The sequence below is a fragment of the Carassius carassius genome, chromosome 34 (assembly GCF_963082965.1).
Source record: "Carassius carassius chromosome 34, fCarCar2.1, whole genome shotgun sequence".
Classification (NCBI taxonomy): Eukaryota; Metazoa; Chordata; class Actinopteri; order Cypriniformes; family Cyprinidae; genus Carassius; species Carassius carassius.
In genome coordinates this window covers 20,194,986-20,210,462 of record NC_081788.1, presented here as the reverse complement: position 1 = coordinate 20,210,462, position 15,477 = coordinate 20,194,986, and the positions used below count along the sequence as shown (strand labels likewise).

General features: G+C 37.2%; 2 protein-coding genes across 4 annotated transcripts in view; both read left to right on the top strand.

Annotated features, from left to right (window-relative positions):
- The first annotated feature begins 4,741 nt into the window (after positions 1-4,741).
- Positions 4,742-7,987, top strand: LOC132115207 (diencephalon/mesencephalon homeobox protein 1-like). The gene is made up of 4 exons (XM_059523600.1): positions 4,742-5,499; positions 5,599-5,778; positions 6,899-7,074; positions 7,178-7,987. Exons 2-4 carry the CDS (start codon positions 5,607-5,609, stop codon positions 7,628-7,630), a joined length of 801 nt encoding a protein of 266 aa, XP_059379583.1. The 5' UTR covers positions 4,742-5,499; positions 5,599-5,606; the 3' UTR covers positions 7,631-7,987.
- A 1,487-nt stretch (positions 7,988-9,474) lies between these two features.
- Positions 9,475-15,477, top strand: part of LOC132114680 (casein kinase I) — a 33,985-nt gene continuing 27,982 nt past the window's right edge. Inside the window, exons 1-2 of one of the 3 annotated variants that reach the window (XM_059522938.1) lie at positions 9,475-9,604; positions 13,609-14,380. In XM_059522938.1, coding sequence (XP_059378921.1) covers positions 14,153-14,380 — 228 coding nt within the window. In that variant the 5' untranslated portion in view covers positions 9,475-9,604; positions 13,609-14,152. Of the gene's footprint in view, positions 9,723-13,608; positions 14,381-15,477 lie in introns of all 3 variants that reach the window. The other 2 variants (XM_059522940.1, XM_059522939.1) reach the window with 2 other exon arrangements.

Sequence of the window (15,477 nt, the reverse complement as noted above, 5' to 3'; positions counted from 1 at the left end):
GTGTGCAACACTAAGCACCAAGTGAACTGGTCAACACCTCCAACACCAGAAAATGATATATGGTAACTGCATATCATATGTCATTAGACCATTGTACAATCTTGTCACCTAATTGTGACTGATCCTCAAGTTATTTCCAATATTGATCCGTTAGGCTTAAGATAAGCCAGACTGGTGCCATGGTCTGGTATAATAGGTTTTGTTTAGGTTTGGGTCCACAGAGATAAAAAAAAGTGTTTGCTTGAGTGTCTGATGCTTGTCTTTGGTTAATAGGGTCTTGTTAGCACAAATTATTATCATTTTATATATATATATATATATATATATTAATATATAAATGTCAATTTTTTTGCTCCCGTTTTCCTAATAACTGGGTCATCAACAAAAAAAAAGACATTTTAGTCTTATTTACAGTATGTATCCAACACTACATTGACATATTAAAAACTGCAAAAACTTTGCTATATTTCAAGAGGGCATAGCTTGGACCTTATTTAAAACTCCTTCATACATGTTTATTTTTTTTATGGAATTTCAACAGGTGTTCATGGGTTAACTGGTAGATAAACAGTTAAACAGTTGGGATCAGTCCACTATCTGAGTAAACATCTGGTGCACGTTTTACTCCTGCAGTGCGTTTAGTTTTTTTCTTTGAGTTTGATAGCTTTTGTTTGCGTGTTTCAGATGCTCTTTTGAGAATATCTCTGGGTGCCTCTTATTGGAGCTTAAACTTTGCTGCTGACCTTGCGCTTCTGGACCCTTACTGCGAAGGGTCAGACGCAAAGCTCGCCACATCGATTTCCCCTGTCTATTTATTCCCACAGCACTTCTCCTGAGGCCCCCTCACACACTCCTGTCCACACAGAGCTGCCCAGAGAGACAATTGTGCCTCGCTGGGATCGATCCGGCGAGTGTTCAAGGGGCCTCTTGGTTAAGCGGCTCTCTCAGATAACTGACAACTACAAAGCTCTCCTCTTGACAGGCGCTTGTCAATACAAATTTCCACTATTGATAAGTAATTAAAGAAAGGCAGAGCATTCTGCTCCTCACTCCAACATCTGTTAAACAGGACCTGTAAATAAAACCTCTCAAAAGGCTAAATGAACCCCCTCTGTCCTTCTTTAGAGCCCCCCTGTAGTTTTAAACCAATCCGAATCATATTAAAACTCTTTCAGTTAGCTGCAGCTTTAGAAACTCCATTGAGATAAAAGGTAAAATTCTGCTAATAAAAGCCATTCTATAGTACAAAAGAGCAAAAGTTTCCTTGTACTCAAAGCTGAACTCTACTTGCACTCCAAACACTCAATAAAATTGAAAGATTTCTTATGTGGATTATGTTTTTGGAGTTGTTACGGAGTATATTATAGACATATCACACTGTACATTTGTAAATCCCAGGTTTGTGGTTTTATGAGCATATTTTTGATTGGACAAGCACAGCAAGTGATCTACAAATAATGACTTAATAAAAATAAATAATAAAAAAATAAGTAATAAAAAATGATTTTGTCTTAATTTAAATTAACCTTTTCCATCACTTCTGTATGATGCTTAACACAGTTTGCAAAAATCTCTGTGCAAATTTCATGAATATTAAATGAGACAAGCACTGTTCAGTTTTGCTGAGCAACTGCCCCTGAAGTCCTAAAAGGGCCATTCGCACAGAATGTGTTTTTGCGTTCCACTGCGACTGAACTGATTTTCCTAAGAAGTTTGTTCTTCTAATATATAAACATGCATTATATGGTTAATGTGTTTGTCTTTTGCAGCATCTTGCGCATGACAGACTGATATGAAAATAAAACTTAATAGTATAGTAACTTTTTTTTTTTCACACAGTTAGAGACCTAGCATTTTTTCATAGGGAAAAACATAGTCTAGAAACACACTTTTTAGAAGATTAATTTATTTTAACTTAAATGTTACGTTTTTAGAATGGTATTCCTCTTTTTGAAAAGACAAAAAAAACAGTTTAAAAGTTAATCTTAATCATGCATGATATAGTCAAAAACATCCATCTAGCGCATGTTTGTATAGAAAAGCAATAAAGTGGAATGTAAAAACACGTTCTGTGTGAACGGCCCCTAACACTGCATTGTTTCACCTTTAGCATAGCGATGTGGCCTTAACCCTTTAAGTAAGCTGCTAACCTCTTTTCAACAGATTAAACCTTTAAAGTGGGACTCAAGAAGAAAAGAGTTAAATATGAAAGACCCATACTTTGTCTACTAAGTGTTCCTAAATACTATATCAGTTCTTTCTTTTTGACATAAAGCAAAATCGGAAGCTATTTTATGGTTTTGAAACTGTAATGAGTTTACTAGTTTGGCCTGTGTTTTTAATGCTGCTAATCTGTGTCTTTGTAAGTGGATCCTCTAGCATACATCCTCTAAACCCCTTAAACTCTCCAGACGGCATAAACTTTCAAAGCTTGACTATAGCTTGGCACGAAGACAGATGAATGCGTTTGCATCCAATTACACCTATGTAAATAAACAAATGAATGAGAAAATTCCAGATGCATCCACCACTTTGTGGTCTCTTTAAAGCTGCCAGATCGGTCGGGATAAAGCCGAAATGCAATGTTAGTGGGGTGGAGATGAAAACAGAGCTCTCATTACGGACTGAGCTGGAGTTATGAGGTGGGAATGGTGTGTGTTTAGGAGGGGGCTCTGCACTGAGGCGTTGGTTTTCGGGGAGGGGGTCACACACAACCAGCGTCTTTGTGTGGCTCTAATCCTCCCAGCCAACACAGCTTTGGCCAGGTTTCATCATGAAAGTGCCATGAAATAACTACTTTTTTTCTTAGCAGCAAATCTCCACTAATCCCGCAGGCTGAAGAGACAAAGGCTTCTGGGCTCGGAGCTCCAAGCTTTAATGGGGTTCAGAGGCTGCTCAGCTAAGGTTCTTCTAAATGACTTATTTTGAGTGGACACTAATACAGCTTGACAGGCAAGAATATCGCAAAGGGAGAAAAAAGCAGAGCCTTGAACACAGGGTGAAAAAGTTCAGCACAATTCCGTGATGGATTGAAAGGTCAGTCAGGTGTGAAAATATCAGAAATGTGGAAAGTGTTGGTCTAGATGAGCTGGTGCCATTTCACAGCTGAAAAGGGAAGCCAAAATACTTACAATGATGTAAAACATAAAATCTCCAAGCTTGAAAAAACATTTTACAAATGACTTTATTACATCAAAATATATTTATTTTAAAGTACTTTTTGGCTCTCCAAACTTTGTGTTGTTGTTTTTTTCTTTTTTAGGATTGACGCACAAATTGGAATCATTTGGAGACTGCTGGAGGTGTAAAAAGTTCTAGGACATATGTATGGTTGTATATATTCAGGTTAAATAAATATATGTATATATATAAGTTGGAACAGGATCAAAACTTTCCTGTGTCTGGCTCAGGAAAGGTCTGGCCTACTTGAGTGAAAGTTCAAAAGTGCAAAAATACAAAAGTTACCACATTTAACTGTAATAAAATTAAATTGCTGAACATTAAATTCAGCAATAGTTGTAGATGTTTTATAGATTGACTATATACTTTATTAATTAGCTTTTAAATAATTACAGGAGAGCGATTTCATTTGTTTGTAAGACAAACACAATATAAATATATATATAAACATATCTAATGCTGGACACTGGTGATGGATGAGGAGATACCCCCTGACAATGTAAAGGCTAGAAAAGCGCTATATAACTGTAAGGAATTATTATTATTATTATTAAATATATTTTCTTAAATATTCAATAAATATTTATATGTTAAAAAGTTTGGGGTTGGGAAGATGTCTCTTATGCACACAAAGGCATTTTATTTGATCAGAAAATGTGAAATGAATACAGTAAATATTTATATTTGTGTTACATTGGTATTTATTCGTGATATGTTTTAAAAGTTTTTTTTTGTAGAGAAAAACAAACAAAAAAACAGCATTTATTTGAAATCAAAATGTAATATTACATGCGTCTCTATCAGTTTAATGTCCTTGCTGAAGTATTAAATTCTTAAAAAAATAATATAATGCAGTTTTACTGTGAAACCTATTAAACAGACAAAACTAAAGGTATAATCAAAGCGTTCATCAAGTAGCGTAGCTGCACTTGCATTTAATTAACATTCCCATTGTAATCTACATAATGAAAGACGTGTGTAAAGATATAAAGAGATCTTATTGTGCAAATCTGCTTTTCTAATAAAGACCGGAATTCCATGACTGTCTGAATACAAACAAACAAATCTTTCCAGCAGAAAAGTGAGCCAAATGTGAGGTGAAGCTTGTGTTTGTGTGCCAGTCTCATGCCAGTGTAGCCCAGCTTCTGTGCCTGCCTGCTGTTTTGGTTCTTGTGTTGCCCTCTGTGACACACACACACACACACACACACACACACACACACTCACACACCGAGGAGTGTGCAACTGCCCTGATACTCGTGGGAAACATAATCTAGCTCTCCACATGCATCGCCTTCCTGGCCCTGAGCTGCACAGTGTCAGGATTTAGAGGAATTTACATCTCTGAACCTCTTGAGCCGCTCGGCTGCAGTTTTACTGAGGATGATCTGATCTGAGGTGACTGAGGTTTCAGCTGGAGCTAAACTGCTGCTTGGGAGTTTTGAGAGATGGATGACGGGATAATGAGAAGGAGTGACATTCACTTTACTTCATAACTGTGTCATTGCATAATTACAACCAATTTTGACACCACTGGCTGCAAATTGCTTTGTTTGTACCATGCGTATTTCATGTTATTGAGTATTTTATTTATTTTCAAATGCTAATAGTTTAAATCCTTCTCTCTTTTTTGAAAGAGAGAGAGAGGATTTAATCAGAAAGAAAGATTTCTGGTACATTTAGCCCTAAGAAATTACCCTAATAGGCCACTTCCAGAGTGCATTCTCTAGTTGACATTTTCTGGGCAAAATATGGGTCCAGTTAGCAAAACAAACCCCACCCCCCCTGGAGTTAATACTAACAAAAGCTGGGGATCGGTGGAGAAAGAAGGAAGGGAACAACGGACAATCAAAGCCTGTTATTTTAATCTGCCCAACCCCAGAGATTAGCCGACCACATTGTTTTAATTGTTTTAAAGGGGGGGGGGGGCGCAATGCCCGCTCATTGAAGGGAGATGCTTTGCCTAAATCTCCCAAATTCAATAGTTTCAAAAAACTTGAGCCCCAAACCCCCCTTTCTCACCCTCATCCCACTTAATCCAGGCTAATACCTTTCTTTCTATTGGCTAATGGTTGAAGGAAGCTGAAGTTAATGCCTCTTAAATAGTGGAAACTGAGCTGGAGAGGACCTAAAACACAGTCAACGTGGAGCATTACAGGTCTGCCTTGCCTAAAGAAACTTTATTATCATATTTTGGGGGATTTTAGCAGCTTCTGTGAAATGTTTCCTTGGGATTTAAGTATCATATGAGAAAAATAAAAATCTGGGTAAATGTTTTTTGCAACTGATCATCATTCCATAGTTCACTGGAGGTCGCAAGTAAGTGCTCATTATGTTTTTTATTTATTGAAAGTGTTTAATGAGACATTGAATTTATTATTTTATTTTAAGTCGTGCTCATATATTTTATCCTCTCAGTCAACAGCATGAATTCTGTATATTTCTGTGGAGCAAGAAACGGCCAGGGGCCTTTTCAATTACAACGCGTCAACTCGTTATTTCACGAGGCTCACCAGCAGATGGCGCAGCAGTATCAGCTTCATACAGCGGCCAGTCCAGCGTCGATGCAGACTCTCACTGTGGCGGAGCGCCTGGCGGGTGAGAATCCGCTTCACTTATCAGGCTCAAAATGTGAATTAAGTACGCAACAGGAGAAATGAAGCATTTGTAAAATTGTAACTTCTGATTACTCACTTTGCATTAATCTTCATATTATAGGCTTTGAGTAGGTTTTGAATAATTAAAAATGATGTAGAAATCAGAATTAGAATAAAAAAAGTTTTATTGCCAAGTTGCGCATACAAGGAATTCGTTTTAGTGACATAAGCTTTCAGTACACAGAGACAACAACACACAGACAAAAAAATATTTTTGCTATAAATGATAATGGAATAGGATTGCGTAAACAAAAAACATGAAAAACTTACAGTGAAGCACTGAAGCAGCCGTGTGCGGCGCCATCGAGCTATCTATCTATAAATCTATGTCTAATAACTTATAAGCCTATATATTCACGCTTTTTTAAGTTTCAACATTAAGAAAAAAAACCTTGAGGTCCACACTGGGACCACACTTTTTTTTTTTTTTTTTTTTTTTTTTACAGCGAATGAATTTAATACAGTTTTTTTTATTATTAAATTGTTTTAATTTATATATTTGCTTAATAATAAAGTAGTGTACAAAAGTTTTCCAAAAATAGTGTACTTAAAAAAAATTATCATAATGCTTATTTGTTTTACATGTTTTACAATTCTTTCCATGATTTTTTATGTGGACACTTTTGAGCCCTATATGTGCTGTGTTGACTTAGTGTCACTGAGATAATACTTTAGGTTTATTCATATTTTAAATCAGTTTTATAGGCTATATATATAATTTTTTTTTTCTTTTCTTTCATTTTCCCTTTTAGTATATTTGTTGTGTTTTTTATAGTAGCTTTTAAATATGTTTTCTAAATATATATAGTTTATTATATATTTTTTTTAAATTCATTTTTCTTTAAATTTTAGTTAACTACACTAAGTTAAATGGACTTGCTGAAATATTTGAAAAGTTTAATGAACTAGCTGAAATATTTTTTATTTTATTTTTGATGATGATCATTTTATTTCAAGTAACGAAAATGTTAGTTTCAATTTTCTTTTCAATTTTAGTTAACTATAACAACCCTGGTATCATTAAATTAATTAATCAAGTAATGAATATCTCCATCATTTAGAACTCATCCTTGAGGCACGCTACGGGAACCAGCAAAAGCAGCGCCGCAGTCGCACCGCCTTCAGTGTGTCCCAGTTACAGGCGCTGGAAAAGGCCTTTCAGCAAACCCAGTATCCAGATGTGGGCATGAGAGAGAGACTAGCAGTCTGCATCAACCTCCCGGAGGCCCGTATCCAGGTGAGAGCCATTGCAACATCTGCATCGTCCAACACTTCTAAACATTAGAATACATTAAAGTGCTACCGAAAACATCTTAAATTAACAAAACATGTTTTTTCAGGTGTGGTTCAAAAACAGACGTGCCAAATATAGAAAAGGTCAACGCTTTGCACCCCTTTCCAAAGAAGAAAGCCAAATGCATTGTCCTGCAACTCAACAAAAGAAAGAATTGGTGAAGAACCAGGAGAAAGGCTCTAATTCAAAATCTCAATCCTCTATTAGGGAAAACAACACCATTCCTTCCTCATCGGACTCTATTCACCTTCATTCCCACCCAAGAGTACACTCCTCAGCTGTTCTTCCATTTATTAATGGAGAACACTACCAACAACCAATGCCTCATGCACTTGGGCTGCTGTCTGCAGGTCTGCCTTTCTCTCCTACTTATTTGCCTATAATACAACAGCAGCATTGCACAGCCGTCAATCTCGTGCCATTGGGAAAATACAACAATCTCATGCTTCAGTCTGCCTGTCGATCTAAATCCATGGTTCACCACCACTTGGACATGTAAGCATACCAGCAACCGATAAACCCCACTGAGCCAGTTGTCCTCATTAGGATGTGAAGGAGGAACAGGTGTTCCTGTGTCCTTCCCCCCACCACAACATTGTAACTTTTACTCTCAAAATAACAGAGGGGTTTGGATTTAGATCTTTTTCTGTAACTTTCATTAAGTGGTTTGGATTGCATTTATACAAACGGGCTTATTTTGTGAACTTTCTTGCTCCGTTTCGCATAGCTTAGAGCATTCTTGAGAAAACTGTTGTGTTGCACATACATATTTGAGCACTTTGTAGATTATATGAACATATGATCATTCTGAATGCAAATAAACATGGAAAAACGTCTGAATCCGTATATATAACTGTGTGAACTTGCATCATGACGTCTGTTTAACCTCTGGGATTGCACATTTGGTCTTTATAATTTATGTCACTGCAATAAATAATTTTGTCAAATGTGGAGAGTTCTCAGCAGCATTAACTTTTAAGTAGCAAAAGCTTATTTTTTGTGTACTTGTACATTATCATTTATAGCTACAGAAAATGTAAGACCATGATTTACTCATTTTTTATATGAATGAAAGCCACAGTTACCCATCAATGAAGATGTTTACATGTTATGGTCATATTTTGATTATCAAAGCATCATGTAAATCAGTTTGTCATAATTAGTTTAAGCCAACTGTCTGATTTCTGTAAGTCAGAAAAAGTCTACTGACATATATATGTTTTAATCAATATTTTGGCTCATGTAAACACCTTCAACATATACCCATAACTAAATATTAATTTATATTATATTAAATACATACAGGTGATATTAGATACAGACAGTGGTGAAAAGTCAAGCTGAAGAAACATTTTTGAAATGAGGACTTACTAAAAACAAAGCAACTTAATTGTCTACATTTGTAAGAGTTTAATAAACTACATTATACAATGACACAGCTAGTGTGCTATTAAGAGGAAACAAATGAAAATGTATAAGTTGAATCACTATAATAAATGGCAAGATAAAACATTTACTTCCAGAAGAGAAAAACAGGTATTGAATTCCCATGTTCCGAATTTATCCTCTCACTGTCACTCACATTTTTGAACATAGACTTGAAAGTGCACGATCCAAACCTAAATTTTTATAATTCATGACTGAAAACATTTTGTAACATGATTTTGATGTACCATTTTCATGATAATGCAATGTTTGATTTAAAAATGGGTTTCAAAGGATGAATTTTGAGATTTTAAGTTTTCAAGTTATATATAATTTCTAAAGTGTGATAGAGAAAAAGGCAACAAAGAAGACTTTTTTTGACAAAAGTCAGAACTCCTGTTATGATGTAGGTTTTTGAGGTGCACTCTTTCCATAAGTTAATCTATTATTTTTCCTACATCATTTTTAACAAAAAAGATTGGTAAAATATATATTTAGGAGTCTTAGACCTTTTCAGCAATATAGTTTGTCATGATTAGATTAGGATTTAATTTTAATATAGTAAAGTAAACGTAGGGGGCCCACCGAGGGGCCCGGTGACAGTTAACAGGGTTTAAACAAATGTAAATTATAATGCAGGCTATATATAATTATTTATCAGCTAAAAAAAGTGAGATATAAAATTTCTTAAAATATAATTGTCTTCTCAGCTATTCATATTTTTGACTCAAGGCAGAAACCTATAATCTCTTCTATCACAGCCTTGTCAATCTTCTGCGTTCCCATAAACTTTTCAACATCCTTGTTCAAATTAAACGGGTCCTAGTAAATTCTTTCTCAAAACATGACTCCAGTATTTCCAGTAAAGGGCCCCTCAACTGTTGATCCGGGCAAAACAGTTGAGTTCTTCTCCAGGTGGGGACGCTATGCAGCTTCGGTTGCGCGCAATAGCACAGCCGCATATTCACCAATCTATCTACGCACTTTTGAGAACGTATCTACAGCAATGGGAGTGTCGGGTGACGCTGGAGCTTCGTTCACCGAAACGGTAAGCTTAAAGAGACAACAGCAAAGCCGGGCTGGTCTTTAGTGGGAAATTAAATTACTTTTCAGAGCTTAAATAAAGGACAATGTCGCGGCGTACTACATAGGGAACTCAAACGCAGGTAAAACATCTTTATGTCTCCTAAGGAAAAAAATTCCCCTGTTCGTTTTAATCGAAAGACTGAAAGGTTCGTTGCTAAACGGCTAATATGATGTTAGCTTAGCCGGTGGTTGCTAAGCTAGTTAATTTGTGGAGGATTATTGACATGTTTGTCTAACAAGTCTTGGAGTTGTTTAGCTGGTTTGTCGGCATTTCCTTCCCTTTCAGATAGGAGAGGGAATATATTTTGCTTTAGTTGTAGAACAAAACACATTTCGATGTGTACTTAGTTCATATTTGACGGTTCAGCTAGACAGCCACTAATTTAAGGATTTTTTTTAAGCCACTGGCCAAGAAGACGGCTCAAAGAATGCCTTAAAATATATATTTACTGTTAAAGACGTGTTTAAGTGTGTGTTTTTTTCTAGGCCAGAATAGGGAGCTTTCTAGGATTGACACTTCATGAAATAAAACATTTACGGATGGATGGATTAAAAACACTTTCAGTGACAGGATTATAAATATATAAATATATTTTATTCGACATTTTATACATGTAACGTTACAACTGATTAAGAAATCTCTGTCAAGTGCGTTATTGGCAATTAAATCTATGTAATTTAAGAACATTACGGTATTAAGCTCACGAGTAGGTTAGGTTTAATGTAGCTTAATTTTGGACACATATTATAAACTAGGATTTACATTTAAAAATAGACTTATCAGACTAGAAGGGCGTCAGACAGCAAACAAGAGGTGTGTTAAACTGTATCTCAGTTTCACATAGAGGCTAAACAAATTAGTATGGAAAATCACACTGTGCTTAAGGAAATAAATGACCAGGCAGCTCATGCCTAAATCAACACCACACAAGGCCTTATAGATCAGTCAGAAGAACAGAAGCAGTTTTATGGCACCTGCTTCTCTCTTTTGCCCATCTGAGAAAGTAGAAGTAGATGTCTTGGTTTTTACACAGCCTCTAACACTTGCATATTTCCTGTTTGAAAGCTGAAACACAAAGTTGGACTGTGGTAAGTTGTTACGCTGAAACCTAGTTTTTTCTGCTTCGAAATAAGTTGTTAAATGGGTTGTTAGCGGGCTTATCTCCCCATTTTTTTAGGCAGAGTGACTCAAAATAGCTGTCGGCACTAACTTGGCATCCACTATTAGTCAGGCAGTTTTAATTCCAGATTATATGGTATTATGGTCATCATTTTGGCTTTATCTGATGAATTTTTGCGTCAGGTGTTTTTTTTCTAATGATGATGTTCCTGGGTTATTTATGAGATTCATCCCTTGATCGGTTATATATCTTTCTCTAAATATGAAACTGAAGCCAGAGTCAGTCAGCATCTGCAATGTGTATCTTAGTTAACCATCATTCAAGCACTGATAAGATGTTTCTGATCTAAGTAGTAGATGGAAACATAGCCCATAATCAGTACTTGTACAGTAGTTTTTGTCCACAGATGTTGTAATTACATCTGATCCCTTTTTGACTGTTGCCTTGTGGCATGGTTTTCCATTTTGTAGTTGTATGAGCATATAATCAGCATTTTTATGGTACCATGTGGAGTTGCAACCAACAGACCATGGGAAGACACAACAGACTGCCAGTCCTGTCGAAACTGTTGCTTGAGGTTATTCCCATTTTTAGTCCATAGATTAAGATCATTATGGTTCTTGTTAAATGCCTTATGTAATCCAGTGTTTATTATTCACCTTTGTGTAGCGTCTACAGTGGGCAATTAAGATGAAAGTGTGTCCTGTAATGATTGATTTTTATATTGAGAATTGATGCATAAGAATTCTTTCATAAAGGGCTGTCCAGCACCCTCGTAACTGTGATAAAAGCTAAGCCGACATGATTGGTGATGCATTTATTTTGCTGAATGACAGGGCACCATTTTCATAATTCTTTTTGCACAGGCTAACGTATTATAATTTCCTCGGACTTGAAAAATGAGCCATGCATTAATAATCTAATGCACTGAAGCTCTGGCACATTTGTCACTTGCTGAACAAACAAAGCCTTGGATGCTGAAATTAAGTAATTAAAATCCTCCCCAATAAAGTGTCAAAGATGGGGTTTTTTTGCTGAGCTGATTGTATAATGTTTATCAGCTCTGGTCTGGTATCCTTTTACAGCCAGTCAGTCTGCCATTGATCTTTTTAAATACATTTTCTGAAGGAAAGCACAGCCGTCTTTCATATAGTTCTTGCATTACCTGCTCCGACTTTCTTTCCCGTTTGCATTAACAGCAGTGCTGACCCTGGATGGGTAAGGGGGTGGTGTGCAACAGAGATCTCTGACCTTCTACACTGCTTCCCCGCTACATTATCAACCGCACATGTGCCGTCAAAGTTCCTGTTGGAATTGGAAACCGATACAGGCACTGATAGGCTTGTAATTCTCAACCAGTCTGTTCTCCACACTTTGAAAATAATCTCATGATTTCTAGGCAGACCAGCAAAATCTGTTGGTGTAGTCATAAATGGGCTCCTATTGCTTAAGCCTCTTTTACACTGCATGTCGAACCCGGCAAATTGCCGGAACATTGCCGAGTCGCCTTCTGTATGAAAGCAAACACGTCCTGGGATTGATTCCGGGACTGATCCCGGGTCGAGGACCTAGTAACATTGCTGGGTTCAGTCCCGGAACGAGTGCTGTGTGAACAAAAGCCGTGTCGTAGTGATGACACGTTATTGCGTGACTCTTTTACCAGGTTTTTTGAAGGAAGATCAACGTTCGCAACTAAAAAATATGTGCAAACTGTAATGAAGCAGAGATCAGTTAGTTCCTCACTTTCCGCAATGACGCTGAGATTGTTTGCTAGTTTAAGTGAAAGTATAACGTGTCTAACGTTTTTGAATCGTACATTACACATCACGCCCTGATGTCACGTGTCGTTAAGGGACCTTTATGGGTTGTGTGTGAAAGCACGCACATATTCTGGGAAATCACTGGCAGTGTGAAAGTGCAAAATCTAGCAACACGGGAACAATTGCCGGGACACATTATCTGTGTATTTGCCGGAATCGCAGTGTGAAAGGGGCTTTAGATTGCCAAAACCTTGACTCTAGGATTTGTGTCTTTTCATCCATTAGCCTTTGATGCTATAAAAAAAAAACTAAAAATAATCAGGTAATTTAAAAATGCTTGATCATTCAGGTTTTGTGTCTGTACTTGAGTGTATACTTTAGCGTCCGTACTGTAGCGTATGGGAAAGTCGTGGCCTAGTCGGGGAAGTCGTTGCCTAGTGGTTAGAGAGTTTGACTTGTAACCCTAGGGTTGTGGGTTTGAGTCTTGGGCCGGCAATACCATGACTGAGGTGTCCTTGAGCAAGGCACCGAACCCTCAACTGCTTCCCGGGCGCCGCAGCATAAATAGCTGCCCACTGCTCCGGATGTGTGTTCACGGTGTGTGTGTGCGTTCACTGCTCTGTGTGTGTGTGCACTTTGGATGGGTTAAATGAAGAGCATGAATTCTGAGTAAGGGTCACCAAACGTGCCTGTATGACACGTCACTTTCACACTTTGTCACTTTGTATCCCATGATTCTTCTGTTCCTCATTTGTTGCATGTTTATTTATTTGTAGTAGAGGACTTACTTTAAAAATGCATGGAAAAGTTTTGAATTTCTAACAAATATTAAACTGTAAGATTCTGTATTGTTCTTGTTTAAATTTAAAAATATATATAAATATTTTGCAATTTTTTTTTTTTTTTTTTGGCCGTGATTAATGAAGCTTTTAATGTTTTTAATGTATTCAAATGTAACATTTACATAAATATGAAATCTGTCTCTGGTCTTGCTCTATCTGAATTTTAATGACTGTTAAATAAATAAGGTGCATGATCGATTTATTGATTCTAACTTGTTTTCTACTTTTTTCATTGTCTTTCAGGCATCCAGAGAAAGACGGGCTATACTGCTCAAACCTGTTAATGCTGGTTCTGTATGAGTCAGCTTACAGCAGTGTTAGAACATGAAGAATGGTCACTAAAATAGCCAAGACTGACTTCAACAAAACCATGAGGAGCACAAGGGGATGTTCACTTGTTTGGTTCCACTAGCACGAGTTGTGTATGTCAGCGTTGAGGAGCTCTTGTGGGTGGATGTGGGAGTGTGTGCGTGTGCGTCTGTATGTGTGCGTATGCTAGCATAACCTGCCTGCTTCAGGCAGTGACATGCTACTCTGAGGACAACTGTACAGGAGTCCCATCCACCAAAGGATTAATGCAAGGACGACACTTTTGGTGATACCCACCACATCTGCAGAAGACATTGGCTTCTGCTCTTCAGAAAAAAACAGTATATTGATACTTTTAAAACCCTTCACCGTTGTCTTCACGCCACTATCCCCACACGTTTCCTGGGGGTTGTTTTAAAACTTCTCTGTTTTGCATGGCAGGGGAGTAACCGTGGAGAGGCCAGGGTATCACAAGCTTATGGATTTTGAGAAGAGAGGTGGGAAGGGAGAGACAGAGGAAGGGAAAAGGATGTCAAAAACAGCTAGTAGTAGGAGTGGACATGGGGGCCGGGGGACAGGGAACAACTCTGGGGTCCTTATGGTTGGCCCTAACTTCAGAGTTGGGAAGAAGATCGGCTGTGGAAACTTCGGTGAACTGCGGCTAGGCAAGAACCTCTACACAAATGAATATGTGGCCATCAAACTGGTGAGTGCTCTTGTGCAAAGATGAGTACTGACAATGTCACTTTTCCTTTTTTATGACAATATGATTATTCATTTATTTATTTATATTCATTATTTATTCATTTCATAGATTTTATATAAAGCAAGAATTCATTTAATAATTGAATAATTACATTTCTGGCTTTCAGTGCAGTTTTGGAATACATTTTAATGATAACTATTTCAATATTGCACTAGGGCAATTTTGTTTTGTATCTAGATATTCATTTTTGCAGTTCATATAACTCTAGTTTGATATAAAGGCTTCAAATAGCATATTTGCAGCAACACACATTCTATTGCAATCGGAAGTGATTACAAACACTCGATGGTGGTTTAAAGTGAGTTTTGAGTAAAACATCTCTGGGAGGAACCAGCTTAAATAAGTGTTTTTCCTGGATGCCTCACCAGAGCCAATCACCAGCACTTGGTGCACTTTAGGTGCATCAAGCATGCTGCATGCTTACTGGCTCACTGATGTTGACCAGATTAACCACTTAGGTATCGAAATTTGGTACCAATGACAAGACATTTTTTTTTATCGAGGCAATTCGGCCGGTCAGTTCCCAGCCCTAATTATGATGTAACTCCTCACACTTTCTTTGGGCTCAATTTGACCTTTAAAACATAAGTAAACATGGTAAAGCATTTGAGGAAATAGGAGCCTAAAATTCCAGGATAGTTCTGTCAGATGTGTGAAGAGATTTTGCTGCCCCGGTACTGTCATAGATAACTGGATTTCTTCTGATCTTTATTAACGTATCTGTACTTGGCTCATAAACGGCATAAGGGGAAGTCTGAAACATGTTCTATTTGTGCTACACCCAAACAGAAGCTTAAAGTCCAGGGCTATTTAAAGTCCATGTTGTGTTTATTATTTGATGGGAGTTTTATTATAGGTACATTTTAAGCTGATGGGAGGTCCTGTCAAGTAACTTGGCACCTTGAGAAAGGGATTGTCATAGATAGCATGTGCACACTTAGTCGCCCTCCTCCCTGTATCTTCCAGTGAAGGATGTGATTATCTTTGCATTAGTAATGTCAAAGGCTTCATTATTTTTGCATTGTTGCCTATTAAAG